At 36.3% G+C, this 20398-nt stretch overlaps 1 protein-coding gene and 1 pseudogene across 7 annotated transcripts in view; one reads left to right on the top strand and one right to left on the bottom strand.

The window, feature by feature from the left end:
- DYNC1I2 (dynein cytoplasmic 1 intermediate chain 2) overlaps positions 1–20198 on the top strand; it is a 62459-nt gene extending 42261 nt beyond the window's left edge. For 5 of the 7 annotated variants that reach the window (XM_055397475.2, XM_055397480.2, XM_055397476.2 and 2 more), the window contains 7 exons: positions 552–698; positions 1049–1162; positions 1493–1626; positions 2527–2671; positions 15898–16038; positions 17885–18010; positions 19563–20198. In XM_055397475.2, coding sequence (XP_055253450.1) covers positions 552–698; positions 1049–1162; positions 1493–1626; positions 2527–2671; positions 15898–16038; positions 17885–18010; positions 19563–19676 — 921 coding nt within the window. In that variant the 3' untranslated portion in view covers positions 19677–20198. The remainder of the gene's footprint in view (positions 1–551; positions 699–1048; positions 1163–1492; positions 1627–2526; positions 2672–15897; positions 16039–17884; positions 18011–19562) is intronic. The other 2 variants (XM_055397479.2, XM_055397481.2) reach the window with 1 other exon arrangement.
- LOC148778591 (large ribosomal subunit protein uL24 pseudogene) lies at positions 13161–13575 on the bottom strand (annotated as a pseudogene).
- Positions 20199–20398: the final 200 nt, after the last annotated feature.

A 20398-nucleotide genomic window follows, 5' to 3' on the forward strand; every position in this document is an offset into this window, starting at 1 on the left:
TAGATGGTTGGCCCACTGAATTATTTATACATGGCCTGAGGAGTTGGAACTAGATAGTTTTAAGTAGAAACATATGTTTGAAGTAGGAAACAGATGCAGATTTTTAAAGTGGATTTAGTGGGAGGTTAGAATTTGCAAGCCTTTCTGCTTGCATGAGTTATAATCTTTTAATAATATAATTCTGCAAAACACCTAACTGAATCAAAACTAGCATTATACTCTGTTGTCAGATTTCTGTCAAGAGCTAAAGTAGAGCCAGTTATCTTTTGATTTAATGCTGTAATCAAATAGTTTTTGCTTTGTTGGATAAATTGCTTAAATATTTCTGTAAACAGTCATTACATTTGACTTTTAAGCAAAACTGTTCTAGAGCTGTATCTTTATGTTCTTAAACAAAGTGACATTTTTAAGTGTATTTATTTACTGGTGGTTTTAATCTCTTGATAACTTACAATAAAGGGGAAAATGTTTTTGGTTATAGATTGATTCTTATAACTTGGCACATTTCTTTCATTTGACCCTTAAATATTAAAAGTCTTACTTATTTGCAGTCAGCCGTTATGTCTGCTACGTTTGCAAAATTTCATCCAAATCTGGTTGTGGGTGGTACATATTCAGGCCAAATTGTGCTGTGGGATAACCGTAGCAATAAAAGAACTCCAGTGCAAAGAACTCCACTGTCAGCTGCAGCACACACAGTAAGTAAAGAGGTTATTTCCATTAGATTTCCTTCATCATTAAATACTTAGTCGTGTCTATCAAAATAGTCTCAAAATGTGTTTCCTTTGATGTGTGAATTCCTCATCATTTAGCAACTAAGAATGAAGGCTTTTTTTTTTTTGGAAATCTATTTTATTAGAAACATCTCTCTTCTAAGATAATCTTTTGTTAATCCACAGAATAGGATCAAACTTCACATTAAAAATGCCCTTATGATGTGAGACTGTTTGGATATGAAACAGAATACCTGTGATGATACAGTAAAAATTATTTCATCTTTTTGGTGAAAATAATTCCAGAGGACTTTCTTTAATATTTCTTTCTTTAGCATCCTGTATATTGTGTAAATGTTGTTGGAACACAGAATGCTCACAATCTGATTAGTATCTCTACTGATGGAAAAATTTGTTCGTGGAGTCTGGACATGCTTTCCCATCCACAGGTAGGTTAAACTAGGAAGACTGAAGTTTTGAGGCAAATATTGGTATTTTTTTTAAGTCTATGTAAACCCCAGTCTATGTAAACCCCAGTCTATTTAAACCCATATATTTTTCATAAATGTTTTATAATAGTATTATAGTAATAGTTCATAAATCTAATAAGCATGTATTAAATATAATCTGTGTTATATATATTTCATTTTCAAACATTCTTTTAATCAATTAAATTTAAGTAGTATAGTAAAAGAAGGTTTACAAACTAAGACTAGAAAATGTTCTTAAAAATTTTTTAATTGTAAGTTTACAAAATAATCTCAATTTTTTCTGTGTAGGATAGCATGGAATTGGTTCATAAACAGTCAAAGGCAGTTGCTGTGACATCTATGTCCTTCCCTGTTGGAGATGTCAACAACTTCGTTGTTGGAAGTGAGGAAGGTTCTGTGTACACAGCATGTCGCCATGGCAGGTAAATCTAAACTGGAATTTGCAATTATTTAAAATTCTCCCTTGAATAATCTCATTAAAACAATTTCCCCTTTAATTCAAGTAGGAATCTCGCCTAGAGCCACTTATTTGTGACAAGTTATTTAAGTTCAGGTATATAAAATTAAATACTTTTTAAAAATAAAAGGTCATTTTAGATCATAATGTGTAAGTAATAGATTTTGAGGGGTGTGATGTGTTCTGATTTTCATATATGTGGACGTGCTCACAAAAGTTAGTGGTAGGAAGTAACATTCCGCAGTTACAAATAAAAAAATTCATATATTACATACTGACCTTTAAAGTTGTCAATAAGATTTTCAACTGTTTTTCCATTTTGATGTATTTGGACATTGAGCCTTCTTGGCTCAAAGTTCACTTCTCCTGATAATTGTACAGTAATGTCACGTACACATTTTAAATTGACTAGTATTTCTCCTGCTGTTCAATCTGTTTTGAAATTGTCTAGCTGTACCTTATCAATTGCTTCCTATAAAAAAAAAAATTGAGTGTCCAGATTTCATCGCAAATACAGATCACCTTCACTTGAAAGCTTTTGTTTTAAAAATAACCTAGGTTCTCTCTCTTACATGTGGCATCCCTTTGTCTCTATTCCACCACCTCAGAACCTTCTGGATATTGACCTTTTGAGTTCTGTCATCAATAGCATGATGTTTATGGTTCCAAAATGTACTTACTACTGCTTTAGTGGTGTTATCAAATATGGATAGAGTAACACTCAATTATTTTGATGTGTTATGAGCACAGAGTTAAGTTTGTTGAAATTGTGTCAAAGTATAATAATATATAAACCTAGGATAACATATATTTGAAAGTGGTCTACTTAACAAAAGATTTCCCTATTTTCACTCTTATGAAATAGCAAAGCTGGAATCAGTGAGATGTTCGAGGGACATCAAGGACCAATTACTGGCATTCATTGTCATTCAGCTGTTGGAGCAGTGGACTTCTCACATCTTTTTGTCACTTCATCATTTGACTGGACAGTAAAACTTTGGACAACTAAGGTATCTAAAGACAAATGTCTGGTCAGGTGCACAGGTTTCTGACACAAGGTGGTGCTCTAATACTACATGGAAAAGATGAAAAGCCTCCTCGTAGCTTAGAATGATTTACTGATAAACCTAGTAAGTTACACAGAACATGAGTGAAAACTAGATGTTGAAGTTTTTAAAAAATATGCTCCAGGTATGGTAACTCCACTCATAAGCAAGACCAGTTGTCCCACCACTTCTGGCATTTCAAGCATAGAAATTCTTATTCTGAACTGAACTGGGGGAAAAGCCTCTGAAGATCTCACATGACTCTCATATAGCTCCCCTATAGCCTCGCACAAAAGCTGTGCATTTACTCTTTGAAGAGCTTTTAGAAGATGTTCAGAACTGCAGTGACTCACAGAGCTGATGGAAACTGGAGCAAAGATAGATAAAAACTGTTGTACAATAAGACTATGTCATAAACTTGAGTCATTAGGAAAGTATTGTGTAAATACTTATAAATTATCATAGTATAAGTAAATTTATTTATATTATTTCATATTAAAATTATTTTATATTAAATAAGTAAATTTATTATAAATAAATACTTATACATAAGTAAATACTTATACTTATGGATGCATATATATTTTTGTTGACCACAATACATAATACAAGTTGTTTGTGTTTAAATAAGCCTTGAAACACCTTTTATGTTATGAAGTGCTTCCTGATCCTCCAGCAATTCCAGAAATATGTGACTTTACTCTGAATTATTGAAAGTCTCAAGGCAAATCCAAAGTGCCTTTACTTTGCTGTCTAGCTTTTCTGCAGTATTACATTGTTGCTGACAAAGTTGCATTCTTAGAATATCATATTCTATTTAAATTAAGTTAAATTTTAAGCTGTGTTTTTTCATGTTTTCATCTGCCTTATACTAACTTTGATTCTTCAATTTCTTTGAGAAAACCTGGTGCTCTTAAGAGATTTTCTTCACTATTACAGTGGAATCATTTATTTATCAAATGTTGACCTTGGAAATCAGGAATGAACTCACTATTCACTCTTGTCCTTTCCTGATGCTTTCTTTCAGTGTAGCAGGAAGTGAGGTAGAAAACTGTCTCTTAAAATTGAACGTTCTCATGTTTGGGATTGGCTTTCCTGGTAAAGAATCTGCCTGCAATGTAGGAGACCTTGGTTTGATTCCTGGGTGGGGAAGTTCCCCTGGAGAAGGGATAGGCTTCCCACCTTCAGTTTTCTTGGACTTCCCTGGTGGCTCAGATGGTAAAGAATCTGCCTGCAACGCTGGAGACCTGGGTTCTATCCCTGGTTTGGGAAGACCCTCTGGAGGAGAGCATGGCAACCTACTCCAGTATTCTTGCCTGAAGAATCCCTCTGGACAGAGGAACCTGACAGGCTACAGTCCATGGGGTCGCAAGGAGTCGGACATGACTGAGGGACTGAGCATGTTTTGGATTAATTAGCAGGCATTAAAAATAATATTTAAGTCTAATGAAGCAACATGTGTTAAAAACTGTTTAACACAGTGTCTAGCAATATAGAGACTTCACCGTGTTCATTCAGTTCCTCCTTTTCTCCTCGATGGAGATCAGGCAGAGTGTTAATGCATTTAGTTTATCATCTGTTTTTGTTCCTGGATTGCTCTTGATTTTTTGCTTTTGAATGAGATTTATACAGTGGAGAAGGTAGAGGTAGAAGATTCTCACGTGTGTAAGCAAAGAAATGCATAATCCAGCTAGCAGAAACAAAGCAAGATGCAGAATTGGAGAGATGAAGCCAATTGTTTCTCTCTACACTGTAGGTGGCCACCTAAGTGGCTAGATTTCTGGATATCTGGATACCTTACATCTTAGATTGTTGGCCAGTACCCTTTTTCAGTATTTGAAAAGAATCTTTTATCTATTTGTAGATTTGTTATTTTTAATATCTCAGGGCTTCAGTTTGCCATCCTTTTATCTTTAAATTTGAGGCTTCCATTCTTAAATATACCACCAAATAGGACTAGAAAATGAAGACTTCATCTTCATCTTGGCTAAATAAGAACAGTACTTACATCTGTGATAGTGGACTGACTGTTGCTTGCTTTTGTGGTACTACACAGCTGGTTGATTGGTGGTTGATATTTTTTGTTTTTGTATTTTCCTGTATTTCAACATAAAAATGCCTACTGAATAAGAATGACAGCCAGCCATATCTCTTTCTTTGCTAATTGAGCTAGGCATTGCTTCCTTCTTAAGCTTCTTATAGAAGACTCATTTATTCATTCAACTGTAGTACATGGCTCTCCCTTCCCCACACCACCCTGTTCTTTGGTCACTCCAATGTTAGTGACCAAAGAATAGGACAACACAGAACAGGGTGATTTTATAGAAGATAAATCACATACCCTCAAAACTATATCAGAAGAATTACCTTTTTATTCTCACTTTTCATCACACAAATAGTTCTAGTCTATGAAGGAAGAAAGAGCAACAATCTGCTAAGTATTTTTTTATTTGGCCATATTATGGCTCCCAAAGTCATTATTGCTTTGATCTTGGATTTATACTTCATGGTTAATTGTTACTGGTCTTCATTTCTTCCCTAAAAACTTGGTAGAGCCTCTCTGCTCTCTTAATACAATGATAATGAATAACAGGCAAAATTTTAAGATAATCTCTTCTTAAAAACATTGTTCCAGCTTAAAAAGCTTTAAGATTTTTAAACCAGTATCTTCAAATTCATAAGTTTAACAACTTTAAATGTTTTTCTCTTTGCCTCTACTTTTTAAGTGTTTTCTGACTCTAGGAATTGAGTCCCCATAAACTGGAAGAATGAATCATTAGATATTGCTGTATCTTTGTATCCTTTAAGATCTGGCTCTGCCCCAATAGCGAAACAAGATTCTTTCTTTTTCTCCCTTTCTATAAGTTCTCTGTCTGTCACTTGAAATCTCAATGTGGTACTGCCTCAAATTTAGTTTCAAGTAATCTATCTTCTATCATCTAGTTTTTGCAGTCAGGGATTTTAATGCAGTGACAGGGTTCTAGATCATCAAATTTTTTACTTTTTTGAACTCAGTTATTTTTAATAAAGAAGATAAAAATAGTTTTCTGCATTTTGGTGACATTTAAACCAACCAAGATATTGCTTCTAAAATAGTTAAAGGACACTGTTAACCTTTTAAAATACCAAATTTGAAAATTCACAGCAGAAGTACTTTGGCACTCCTGAAAAATGGTAGGAGGAATAGAATAGTTGATAACTTGAGGATTCCATGAGCACTTGATTAGGGTTAGACCTGATAAATGAGCTTAATATTACAACCACATTTAACTGTACCAGACCACCTGACCTGCCTCTTGAGAAACCTATATGCAGGTCAGGAAGCAACAGTTAGAACTGGACATGGAACAACAGACTGGTTCCAAATAGGAAAAGGAGTACATCAAGGCTGTATATTGTCACCCTGCTTATTTAACTTATATGCAGAGTACATCATGAGGAACGCTGGACTGGAAGAAGCACAAGCTGGAATCAAGATTGCCGGGAGAAATATCAATAACCTCAGATATGCAGATGACACCACCCTTATGGCAGAAAGTGAAGAGGAACTAAAAAGCTTCTTGATGAAAGTGAAAGAAGAGAGTGAAAAAGTTGGCTTGAAGCTCAACATTCAGAAGACTAAGATCATGGCATCTGGTCCTGTCACTTCATGGGAAATAGAGGAACAGTGGAAACAGTGTCAGACTTTATTTTTCTGGGCTCCAGAATCACTGCAGATGGTGACTGCAGCCATGACGTTAAAAGACGCTTACTCCTTGGAAGGAAAGTTATGACCAACCTAGATAGCATACTAAAAAGCAGAGACATTACTTTGCCAACAAAGATCTGTCTAGTCAAGGCTATGGTTTTTCCAGTGGTCATGTATGGATGTGAGAGTTGGACCGGGAAGAAAGCTGAGCACTGAAGAATTGATGCTTTTGAACTGTGGTGTTGCTGAAGACTCTTGAGAGTCCCTTGGCCTGCAAGGAGGTCCAACCAGTCCATCCTAAAGGAGATTAGTCCTGGGTGTTCATTGGAAGGACTGATGCTAAAGCTGAAACTCCAATACTATGGCCACCTCATGAGAATAGTTGACTCACTGGAAAAGACCCTTATGCTGGGAGGGATTGGGGGCAGGAGGAGAAGGGGACGACAGAGGATGAGATGGCTGGATGGCATCACAGATTTGATGCACATGAGTTTGGGTGAACTCCGGGAGTTGGTGATGGACAGGGAGGCCTGGTGTGCTACGGTTCATGGGGTCGCAAAGAGTCAGACACGACTGAACTGAACTGAGCTACAGATTACTCTTAAAATATAAGAATTATTTATTTGGAGGACAGGGTGTATTAATATATGCACAGTATATTCTAATCTCAGAACTGATGCCTTTCAGGAGCATATTTACCATAAAGTAACAGAGTTAAAATCATTAATGTATTTCTCAGAATAGGTAGTTCTTGAACTTTTGTAGTCCATATACACCTTAAAATTTTTTCACAGTTTCTGATGTGTTAAATTCCCTCCTTATTTGAAAAGCTTTAACCTATTTAACTCTTGGAAAATATCTGCATTAAAACAGTGTGAAAGAGATTTTACTAATGCTTCTATAGCAACTATGCACCTATTAGACAAATTAAAATGAAGAAATGCTCTGAAGTTGGGATGTTTCTTGGAAAATGCTGACTGACCATCAGGACCCAGTCCTTTGCATATGCAGAAACTCAGTTTTATCAGTCTACTAGAGTTGATTTAGCTGCTGCTGCTGCTAAGTCGCTTCAGTTGTGTCCAACTCTGTGCAACCCCGCAGACGGCAGCCCATCAGGCTCCCCTGTCCCTGGGATTCTCCAGGCAAGAATACTGGAGTGGGTTGCCATTTCCTCCTCCAATGCATGAAAGTGAAAAGTGAAAGCGAAGTAGCTCAGTCGTTTCCAACTCTTAGCGACCCCGTGGACTGCAGCCCACCAGGCTCCTCCGTCCATGGGGTTTTCCAGGCAAGAGTACTGGAGTGGGGTGCCATTGCCGGTTGATTAGCTGGGGAGTGCTAATTAGAACTTACAGGTGTCTAAGACACTGATACATTGGAGAAGGTCAATTTATTAATTTACAATGAGAAACAACTGCCAGAAGGCCCAGATACTCATACTTGTCTGACCAGTTCATTGTTTCCCTGTATTGGACAACCCACATGGGAAGACAAATTATAATCAGAAGGTTGCTTGGTGAGCAAGGAATTGGAGCAAAAGACGTTTTCTAATTTGAATGTTTAATGGCATCAAGCAAAGATAGCCTGATTCATTCGTCTTCACATAGAGTTAACCCTGCCATAGGTGGTAATCCTCAGAATCCATTGACAGAGACGCTGTCTCCAGGACAGTGCTTGAATTAGGTGTTTCTTCAGTTTTCTTGTAAGATTGCTTCTTTATATTTCCATTTCTTTTAATGGATATATACATTCCTTCTCAAAAAGTTAGTATCTTCTTTCAGGTTATATAGAAAGGTATTTCTGCCCTTGGAATTGTTTATTTTTAATGAGAATCTGTTTATGTCTATGTTGATTCACGTGAGGACGTACTTATTTCTCACTTCTCTGGAGAGTACCTCACTGTTATGTTCATGGATTTACTATAGGGACTCTTTGGTTATTAATCTAGAACTTCCCAGATGCCCCCAGAAAAATATAGAATTACTGTGTTCATTTCCTGGGGCTGCCGTATCAGATTGTCACAAACTGGGTAACTTAAATTTATTCTCTCACAGGAGGCTACAAGTCTGAAATCAAGGTGTTGGCAAGGTTGGTTACTTTTGGAGGCTCTGAGGAAGAATCTATCCCTCTTTCCCTGTCTTTTCTAGTTTTCAGGGTTGTCAACAGTCTGTGCTTTTTGGCTTCCAGGTGCATCACTCCAGTTTCTGCCTCTGTCATCACATGGCACTCTCTGTACATGTCTGTCCAGATTTTTCTCTTCTTTTAAGCCAGTAGTCATGCTAGATTCAGGGCCTACTCTAAGCAGTTTAATTAAGTCTGCAAAAGACCTTTTTTTCCAATAATGTCACATTTACAAGTTCCAAACAGACTTGAATTTGGCAGGGAATTGGGGGGCTGGGGTGGGCAGGACACTGTTTAACCCAGTACATAACTGTAAAGAACTTAAAAAAATATGTATATGGTTTGTCTGTTGACCATTCAGTGTTTATTTTCACCACGTACTACAGTGAGCTGCCTTTGATTATTCAAATGCTATCTGTTGTTTAAGAAACAATACATTCTTTTGATTCATTCTTTTTGACAAATGTATTTGCAAACCTCTTGTTTGTAAGAATTTTAGAGTGGCAGTAACGACTTCTCCAAAGCCTTAAAGCTAGTTATTGGTAGCCCTGAAATAAGAGTCTAGGTCCTGTGTCCCTCTTCAGCTCTTTCCTGCTGCCTCTCTTCCAGTTAGGCAGAAGTTCTCATCAAATTAAGAAGAGATATTACTATTAAAAAGTATTTCAAATGATCCATTTGGGATTTGAATTTTCAGTGTCATATGTAAGATTAATATATTAATGAACAATTTTAGTGTGTGTTCTTTCTTTCTCTTTGAGGGGGAGAAGTGTTAATCCTTGGATGACTGTTTTCTAAATTAAACTTGAAAAAATTACCAAAGGTTTCTAATTACATTTTTTAAATTTGGGAACATTTATTGTATTTATTGCCATTTATTGTATTTTTATTTTTAATATAATCTTTTACCCAGTTTTAATGCATCCTGCTCTTTTCCTCTGACTGCATCATTGTCCACTGAATTAGATGAAGAATTTTATTAATAATTTCCTTAATTCATTTTATTAATAATATTAAGACATTCCACAATCTTCTTTTTCACTTTATATATAATTTTTATGTGTTTTAATCAAATTAGTGTATTAAATTTTTCATATTTTATAAAAAATGGAATCATGATATATACTTGTGTTTGGCTTTTTTGTTCATTATGTTTGTGAGAGTCATTGCATTTTGTTGAATGTAGTTGTATTGTTAGATGTTCATTGTCTCAGGTATATAGTATTCCCTTATGTAAATATACTATAATTTATCCATTCTGCTGCTGATGGTATGTGGGTTGATTATAGTTTGGGGTTGGGTTATGAATAGTGCTGCTACAAGCATAGTTGTAGGTGTCTTTTGGTGAACATAAGCACTTGTTTCTGTTGGGCATATACTTAGGAGGGAAATACTTGGCCATAAGATATGCATGCTTTTAGTTGATACTGCTGAGCAATTTTCCAAAATAGTTTTACCAGTATTTTAAATTAAAAAAAATCTTGTAGACTAATATATATTCTTACAGAGTTGAACATGTATGTGCACATGACTGTGAACAACTGTTTTTAATTAAGTCTTTGATGAGACATAAAATTGCCTAAAAATGGGATTTTCTTGAAGTATATAATCACCTCAGGATTTATTGTTGTTCAGACCTTGTTGTTCAGTCACTAAGTCATGTCCAGCTCTTTACAACCCCATGGACTGCAGCATGCCAAGCTTCCCTGTCCTTTACTGTCTCCCGGAGTTTGCTCAAACTCATGTCCATTAAGTTGGTGATGCCATCCAATCTTATCCTCTGTCGCCCCCTTCTCCTGCCTTCAGTCTTTCCCAGCATCAGGGTCTTTTCCAATGAGTTTACATCAGGTGGCCAAAGTATTGGAGCTTCAGCTCAGTCCTTCCAGTGAATATTCAGGGTTGATTTCCTTTAGGAGGGACTGGTTTGATCTCCTTGCTGTCCAAGGGTCTTTCAAGAGTCTTCTCCAGCATCACAATTCAAAAGCATCAAATTCTTTGGTGCCCAGCCTTCTGTATATTCCAACTCTGACATTCGTACATGACTATTGGAAAAACCATAGCTTTGACTATATGGACTTTTGTTGGCAAAGTGATGTCTCTGCTTTGCAAAACACTGCCTAGGTTTGTCGTAGCTTTTCTTCCAAGCATCTTTTAATTTCATTGCTTCAGTCACTGCAGTGATTTTGGAGCCCAGGACAGTCATTCACTGTTTTCCACATTTTCCCCACTCTTAGTTTTTGAATGTTGAGTTTTAAGCCAGCTTTTTCACTCTCCTTTTTCACCCTCATTAAGAGGCTCCTTAATTCCTCTTCACTTTCTGCCATCATCTGCATGTCTGATTCCAGCTTGTGATTCATCCAGCCCGGCATTTCACATGATGTATTCTGCATATAAATTAAATAAGCCACATACTCCTTTCCCAATTTTGAACCAGTCCATTGTTCCATGTCCAGTTCTAACTGGTGCTTCTTGACCTGCATACAGTTTTCTCAGGAGGCAGTAAGGTGGTCTGGTATTTCCATCTCTTAAGAATTTTCACAGTTTGTTGTCATCCACATAGTCAGCGGCTTTAGTGTAGAAAATTAAGCAAAAGTGATGTTTTTTCTAGAATTCTCTTCCTTTTTCTATGATCCATTGGATGGTGGCAGTTTGATCTCTGGTTCTTCCACCTTTCCTACATCCAGCTTATAAATCTGGAAGTTCTCAGTGCAAGTACTATTGAAGCCTAGCTTGAAAGATTTTGAGCATTATCTTGCTAGCATGTGAAATGAGCACAATTGTATGGTAGTTTGAGCATTGCCTTGCTTTGGGATTGGAATGAAAACTGACCTTTTCCAGTCCTGTGGCCACTGCTGAGTTTTCCAAATCTGCTGGCATATTGAGTGCAGCATTTTAACAGCATCATATTTTAGGATTTTAAATAGCTCAACTGGAATTCCGTCACCTCCACTAGCTTTGTTCATAGTAATGCTTCTTAAGACCCACTTGATTTCACACTCCAGAATGTCTGGCTCCAGGTGAATGACCACACCATTGTGATTATCCGGGTCATTAAGACATTATTGTGTAGTGCTGTGTATTCTTGCCACCTCTTCTTAATCTCTTCTTCTTCTGTTAGGTCCTTGCTACTTCTGTCCTTTATTGTGCCCATCTTTTCTTGTAATGTCCCCTTGGTATCTCCAGTTTTCTTGAAGAGATCTCTAGTCTTTCCCATTCTATTGTTCTGCTCTATTTCTTTGCATTGTTCACTTAAGAAAGCTTTCTTATCTTTCCTTGCTTTTTCTAAGCAGGGTGTTTGTTAATCATTGATGTGCATCAGAACCTTTAGTGGAGCAACACCAGAGAGACTCGTGATGCACATTGAAGGTGGGACCCTGCATCTGCTCTGCAGGTGATTGTGATACTCATTGTTGCCTTGGCATTGTTGCCAAGGGGCGTTATACGAAAATAATGATCTTAAGAAGGAAAAAAACTCTTACTTTCTGTTTTTAGCTTACTTTTAAGTTTGGTTAAAATTCTTATTTTCTTAATTACAAATAGATTTTTTTTGGCTTTTAAGATAATCGTGCAGTTGACATTTTACTTTGATACCTGGAAAATTTTAGATTTATAATTTTAAACTTTTTGTTACAGAAAATTCCAAATAGATGCAAAAGCAGAAGGAGAAGTATAATTAAACCATTGTGTTCATTACCTCGCTCCTAAAAGTATCAACACATGACCAACCTTGTTTGATCTATTCCTGCATACATTCCCTCCCTACCACTGGATTATTTTAAATGAAGACTTATAATATGCAGTATTCTATCTACAAAACAAACAAACCCTGTAATACTACCATATCATTGTTGCACCCTCCCCCCAAATGAATAGTGATTTCTTAATTTCATCAAATAGGCGATCAGTGTTCAATTAAAAAATATCTTTTTTTTTTTACCATTTATTTGTTTGAAGCCAAATCCAGATGAGGTTCATATATTTGTGATTGACCCATCCTTTGAGCCCTTCTCTTTAAAAATAGGGTTTCCTTCTCTGTCTTGTTTTCTTGCTGCTACTGCTGTTGAAGAAACCAGTTCGGTTGTCCTGTTAGTTTCTCACAGTCTGGATTTTGCATTCTGTGGTATCGTTCATACTGTTGTATATAGTTGCAGATTGTTTATAATTCTGTAAGGAGAAGCTTGGAGTCCCCCAGTCCTTAGTTGACATCTCTTCATTCTTTTTGGTCATCTGAAGCTTCTTCTGCAATAGATTCCTCAGGAGGTGCTCATGGGTGCATTATTCCTGCATTCACAAGAGTCTGTTTACAAAGGTCAGTTTGTGCTGTCTGCTAAGTCGCTTCAGTCATGTCCAACTCTTACGACCCCATGCACTGTAGCTCACCAGGCTCCTCTGTCCATGGGATTCTTCAGGCAAAAATATTGTAGTGGGTTGCCATGGCCTCCTCCAGGGGATCTTCCTGACCCAGGGATCAAACCCATGTCTCCTGTTTCTCCTGCATTGCAGATGATTCTTTACCACTGAGCCACCGGGGAAACCAGTTTAGCTATATTTAAAATCTACAGTTTACATTTTTTGATTACCTTAAATATATTACTCTTGTTTTTGTTTTTTCATTTTAAGTTTTTAATGAAAGCTGTAGACAAGATGACTTTATTCTTGCATCTTTTCAATTGTTTCTTCCTTATATTTGCCCTTTTCCTTTCCTACTTGGTGAGATTGGCTTTATGTTCGAGGATCTTTTTGCGGACTTTGTCCAGTGTCAGTCTGGTGATAACCACCTTGCTGGGGTGAATGCCCGCATGGACAGTTGTGCCATTAGCCTTCTCCCGCTGCACTCGTTCAGTGTAGATGACGTATTTCTTTCTGTAAACCTGGACTACTTTGCCAAATTGCTGCCCTTTGTAGTGCCCTCGTACAACCTGAACTTCATCATCCTTTCAGATGGGCATCAATCAAACATTGTACTTCCGTCTTAGCGCTTTAGAAAGAGGAGAAGACATAATTTTCCTAGAATGTGGGAAGGTGCATTGAAATGCCTTTTTCGATTCTTGCTTCGGTCAGAAGTCACACAGGGATAAGAATATTACTCTTGTTTTCTGGCAAAAGCGTTGTCAAAAAGTCTGATGACAATCCTATTTTTTTTTCATTACCTCATAACTTGGTCTTTAAAAATCTGGATGATCAACTTTTTTTTTTCTTTTTTTTAAGGGTTGATTGCACCTTTTTTTAAGGGTAGATACACAAGATACTCTAATATGAATTTCAGGCTGTCTTTTATTTTAGGAGAGTTCTCTAAAATTATTATTTTTGTATTCTATAGTATTGCTTTGATTTTCTTTTTTAGGACCTGCCGTTACAGGTATATCTTTGTTAATCTCATTTGTCTATCACTTTCAAAAAAATTCAATTTATCTCTTCTTTTTTTAAAAAATAATGGTGTTATTGAGATATAATTCAGATACCATAAGATTCATTATTTTACAGTGTATAATTCAGTGGTTTGGGGACTTTATTTAAGCCATCCTGGTGGTATGAAATGATATTCCATTGTGGTTTTGATTTGCATTGCCATGATGGATAATGATGTTGGACATCTTTTCAAGTGCTTATTTGTATTTGTAGATCTTCTCTGGAGAAATGCCTATTAAAACTTTGCCCAAGTTTTAATTGGCTTGTTTTCCTTTTTATTAAAGTTTTGTTAAGAGTTGTAGATACAAGTTACTTACAGATATATTATTTCCAAATATTTTTGCCCATTGTATAGGCTCTCTTTTCACTTTCTTGAGGGCATTATTTGAAGCACAAGGGTTTTAAATTTTGATTTACCCCAATATATATACTTTTTTTTTGTTGTTATTTGTGCTTTTATCTAATCTAAGAAATCATTGACAAGTCCAAAGTCACAATGACTTACTCTTGTACTTTCTAAGTTTTACTGTTTTTACCTCTTGTATTTAGAAGATGTATTATTTTACCTCTTATATTCAGATCTAAAATATTTTTGAGTTAATTTCTGGGTTTGATGTGGGGAAGGAGGAGTCCAGCTTCATTCTTCTGCATGTGTATATACATTTGTCCTAGCATCACTTGTTGAAAAGACTGTTCTTTCCACATTTAGTTGTCATGACATCCTTACACTTGTTAAAGGTCTGTCACAATAACTTTGTGTGAGATTTGACTGAGATCCTTTTTTTTTGTTCCTTATTATCTAGTAGTGAGAGGAGTTTTTCTGTGTTTACGGAGGAGGGAATGGGCATAGATAGCTTTTCTAGTTTCATGTTGTTTAGTCACTCAGTTGTGTCCTACTCTTTGCGATCCCATGGACTGTAACCTGCCAGGCTCTTCTGTCCATGGGATTTTGCAGGCAAGAATACTGGAGTGTGTTGCCATTTACTTCTCCAGGGGATCTTCCTGAATCAGGGATAGAATCTGTGTCTCCTGCTTTGGCAGGTGGATTCTTTACCACTGAGCTACCTGGGAAGTCCTTTCTAGTTTTGTAGTCTAGGTTAAAGCTCTCCTGGGATTTTTGCAAAGTGGATATATACGTCTCTGTGTCTTGTACTTTCTGAAATGTATCTTTTCCGTTCCTCTTCACTACCTTTATCTGAACCTTCTCTTTCCCTTGTCCCTATCATGCTGTAGTCCACAACTTGGACTCCATTCCCTTCAGTTTCTTTTTGGTGAGACTTTGTCTTGGAAAGGGAGCTTTGATTTGTTAGTTTTGCAAGTTTTTCAGGGCTCAGACTGCCATCATTAGACCTTACTTCTATCACGATGGATTCTGTCTTCGGTGTGTAAATGGAATTGTGTTAACTCCCTCCCAGTCTCTACTGCTGTTCTCAGACTGACCCCCATGCTGTCCAGTGATCATCTGCTGTGTACTGTCAGGCTTTTCTGTTCTATTCTCCAGCTGTGAGAAGCCCTCGTGCCTTCCTATACGTCTTCTCACACAGATGTGCCCTGCAGATCTCATAGTTGGCCAAGGTTTCCACCGGTTTACATTTGAAGTTTTATCTCCTGATTTTGTTGTAGATGTTGTTTATGAATCTTTGGTTTTTGCTATCCTCAGTGCTTTGTCTCGGTTTATCGGGAGATTTAGAGGAGATTCAAAAAGTATAGTGCCATTGCTCTCATCTTTCCAGAATCTTCTCATTGAAATGTTTTTAAAGCACATCCTATTCCTGTTTTTAAAACAGTATGGTGTCTACAAGTTAAATAGAAAATGCAATCCAGTTGTTGATTCGTAGTTCATAACTCCAGGTAATTCTCTAGTGAAACAGATTATAGGAACTTTTTCTAGGCTGAGTTAAGTATCATAAAAATTTATCATACTTACTGAATGTATGTCATATTTTGACTGTGCTAAAAATCAACTTTTCCCTTTCAGAATAACAAGCCTTTGTACTCATTTGAAGATAATTCAGACTATGTTTATGATGTTATGTGGTCACCCACTCACCCAGCCCTGTTTGCCTGTGTGGATGGCATGGGTAGGCTGGATTTGTGGAATCTCAATAATGACACAGAGGTGAGCAGGAAAATAACAAAAATTGCACTGGAAAATAGAAAATTGGAGATTTATTGAATAATTTGTGAAATTCTTTTATCCCAAGGAATGTGAAAGGACTCTGTGATTGTAGCTTCATCACAAAGAAAGCAAATAAGCTTTGTACCCTAAATAATAAACAGCCTGCTGTGCAGAACTGAAGGGAGAAATATTGTTGCCAGGAGCACTGGGGCATTCCTTTTACTTCTGAAAAGCATTGTCACGTCTCTTCATGTCCTGGCAAAGTCTCATTCATAAGGCAACTGGGATATTTTTCATTCATAGGCTAGAAAGCAGATAGTTTCAGGCTGTTGACATACTTTAACCTTAATTCTGAATTTCTAAATCTTCTCTTAGCCTTGGTAGAATTATATATTATCCATAAATACTAGTCTTAGGCTGACTTGAGTGACACAAAATGTATTTTCTTGACTTGCTCTGTGAAAGATTAAAAATAGTGTATTGTTACTATAAAATTAATATAGAAATAATCAAATTTCCTAATTATTATACTATAATGACTTATTTGGAACGAAATTTAACTGCAGCAATTATTTATTTTTAACCATGTTTGTTTTTACCAATGTAGGCAGAGGCTTAGAGTGTTCTTAGAGTTCTATATTGCAATGTGGTGGTTAAGAAGTAACATTAGTAGTTCTATCAATAAAAGTTGTTGAGGAGAAAGTCTCTTGGTGCCTTCTCCCACAGCCACTGTTTCTCATATCTCTTCATATTTCTAGTGGCTAAATATATGTTGTCATAATCCTTGAAGTAAATTAGTTGATTTTACAGGACAAGAAATTTATATATTGGAAATGCAAGTATTTTAACATCATGCTAGCTTCTGCTCTAGTAGTTTGAAGAGCAACATTCAGATACTGCTAGGGAAAGAGATTGAGTCCTGGATACATGACTGGACTTAATTATACATTTCTAGTTACCTAGAGTGGTACCAGTTTTCTTAATTTGGATTTTCGTGTTAGGCATTTGTGGTTACAATTAAATTTGGATCTGTTCTATAATTTAACTCACAATAAAGCTAAGTTATAATTTTTCTCTTACAACTATTTTGCATTCTAGAAGGTTAAATTAGTCATTTGGGGATGCCTTGTGTCAAATAGAAGGATTCTTTTTAATCAGGTTTCAAAAATTTAAAAATATTGTGGTTCTGTTCTGAGTCAGACATTGAAGGTTTGCTCTGTGAGTGGCAAATAATTTCTTTTTCCTCAGCATAGCAGAGGGTACAGCCATAATCCAAGGGATGGTGCCTTTGTGTTGGTGCTGTCATCTTGCCTTGCTCCAGGTAGTTCATGGGAATAAGGGCTTTGGAATGACCCATACTGCATCTTTAGTATGAACTGTAGAATCTGTGGATCAAATCACAGGTTTTAGCTAATAGAGACACAAGTTACAAAAGTAACTCCTGTCCTCTAAAATTGAACCATAATCTGTTTATGCGGGCTTCTGAGATGTTTCTTTAAATGAGGTTTTGGCCATCTGTTTTCAAATGGCTTGACTTCTTAAAGAAGTCACAACAACAAAGACTCCTTTATTAAAGAGAAGATTTCTCAAAATGATGTGTCCAGTCATGTGAAGATTTCTTATGAAAGGACTTAAGTTATTTTCCCAAACCATTTTCAAGGATTGACTGTAATGTCATTCAGAATGTATCACTGAACAGGAAGAAAGTTGGGAAATTTCTTTATCTATTTTCATCTTTGTTTTCAAAAACCTAGCCAGATTGGAAGAAAAAGGAATTACTATTTTACATGTTTATAGAAATCCTGATGAAACTTTTAACACTGAACTATATTTTAAATGACTTTAGGTGCCAACTGCAAGCATTTCTGTGGAAGGTAATCCTGCTCTTAATCGTGTAAGGTGGACCCATTCTGGAAGAGAGATTGCCGTGGGTGATTCTGAAGGACAGATTGTTATATATGATGTGGGAGAGGTATGGGGCTCACTGCCTATAATTTTAACACATCTATTTAGCTTTCATGGAACTATAGTGACAATATCTTTGTGGTTAAATCTAGTCTTTGAGGTTCATGAATTGAATAACCCATGTGTTTGTAAAGATAAAACTTACTTTTCATTACAGAAGCAACTCTTGAGATTAGTTTCCTTTCTAAACTCAATGTCCTGTGTCCCTATGCAACAGATCTTGAGGGTAGAATCATATGTCAAAAGTACTTTCCAGCATGCATTGCTGGAAATTAGAAATTCTTTAAGCAAAAGAAATTTAATTATAGTTGGACTTGGGGGCTTTACAGAATTGACACTGAGATAAGATTTTATTTTCTGTATTTGTAGATTTGTTTGGACCAGGTAGCTCAAATAAAAAGTAGTATCTTTGAAGAGCTATCTAATGACTATGTGAAATGTCATTCTTGACTCCTTGAACCTTGTTGCAAAGCCATTATGGGTGAACCCAACAGGATGAGTTGCAGCCCTCTCATCTTTACTGTTTGGGTTGATTGTGCACAATGCTCAGGAGTGGTTTCCTCATGTTTTAGCCCTGGCTGGTGCCTTAGTCACTCTTTTCTTTCGCTGTGCCTTATTCTCCGTCCTCTCTGGAAATCCCACAGCCTCCAGCAACTGAATCTGGAGAGAGGTAAATTGGATCATTTAGAGCAGCCAGTTGAATTGTCTGCATAGATGGAATTATTCTATATCTGCACCATCCAACCTGGTAGCCATTAGCCAGATTTGGCTACTGAACACTTAAAATGTGGCTAGAACAATCGAATAACTGAATTTTCTATTTTATTTCATTTTTAGTAATTTAATGTAAATAGTCACATTTGTCTGGAAGCTACAATACTGGGTATCACTGTCCCATCTAGTCTAAAGTAGATTTAGAAGCAGGCATATCCATTTGCCACACTGAAGGCTCTGTGCCCTAATATGGCATACTAGATTCCTCCAATATTATAATGACAGCTGTCAAAAATTTTTGGTTATTGAGATGCTTCAGTGAGGGAAATATATCACAAGTGTCCTTTCCCCTTTTACTGTTGGTGTGTCACTGAATTAGTAAGTAGCAGCATACCTTTTGACAAAAGGTTTAGGTACATCAAGAAAGGGTATCTTACATTCCAAACAAAAACACTTAAACAAAAAACCAGCCTCTTATGAACCATGTTTCAAAAATTACTTCATACTCATGTGCACGAAGTAAAAATTCTTCAGGAATTCCTGCTCACCAAAAAATCCATGAGATAGTGCATAGGAGTTGTATTTACAGAGCATCATTGTCATTCTCTCTTGCGCAGATGCTGATAATAGCAAAATCATTTCTGAGGCTGTCACAACACACTTCTCAAACACTATCTTTTGTTTTGAAATGTTATAAATTATTGGTATAGTAGCTGTAATTATGGAAGGGACATTCAAGTCAATTATTACTTTTTAATGGAAAAATTATTTGAAAACACTGAAAAATAGTGGGTAAGATGATCTTTTATTTCGGTGTACATAAAGCATTGTATTTCTTTTAACAGCAGATTGCTGTCCCCCGAAATGATGAATGGGCACGGTTTGGCCGAACACTTGCAGAAATTAACGCAAACCGAGCGGATGCAGAGGAGGAAGCAGCTACCCGAATACCTGCTTAGCTCCTGATGAGAGAATATGTAGCCTTAGTGGATTTGGGGAAGACTCAAAGTAGATCCTAGAACTATTTGCATGCTTCTGTCTAAATGATAATTAAAAGGAAATTTCATGGATTAAACTATGTATTTAATGCAGCAAGCAAGTCTTACAAAGTCCTTTTTTATATAACATGCATCTTGTTTTGAATTTGTGTCATTTTTAATACAGCTGATTGACTTTACAGAATGCAACCTTTTCTGAATTCTTATACACAGGTGTATATTTGGTATTCTTTTGAAGTCTTTTCAGCTTATAACACTATATACAGTTATTTCTAAAGCACAGATTATGGTCTCCATATTTTTAAATAACCACAATTCACTGTTATACTGATAATGTGCTCATTAACCATAATATGTAGGAACATTGTTTATTCTTAGCTATAGCATGAAAACTATCCAGTTCCATTCTGATATTCTCTTTTTCTTTACAATTCTTGTGATAACTGTCTATAAATAAAAACAAATATGCTTTAACTTTTCAAATTTTCATTTTTATTTACTCCTTGCAATTAAAATTTTATTAAATTCTGTCTCTTTTATAAGGTATCTTGTCTTCATCTTGCTTTGAGCTCCTGTTGTAAGCACCTACCTCAAGTCCTGTAAAGCTTTGTGCCTTAAATTACCATACAGTATACTGTAGATCTCCCAGTTCATTATGAGCTGATGTCTAGGTAATCTAACTA

This window comes from Moschus berezovskii, chromosome 2 (assembly GCF_049115385.1).
Source record: "Moschus berezovskii isolate FMDL1 chromosome 2, NW_MosBer_1.0, whole genome shotgun sequence".
In the NCBI taxonomy this organism is placed as follows: Eukaryota; Metazoa; Chordata; class Mammalia; order Artiodactyla; family Moschidae; genus Moschus; species Moschus berezovskii.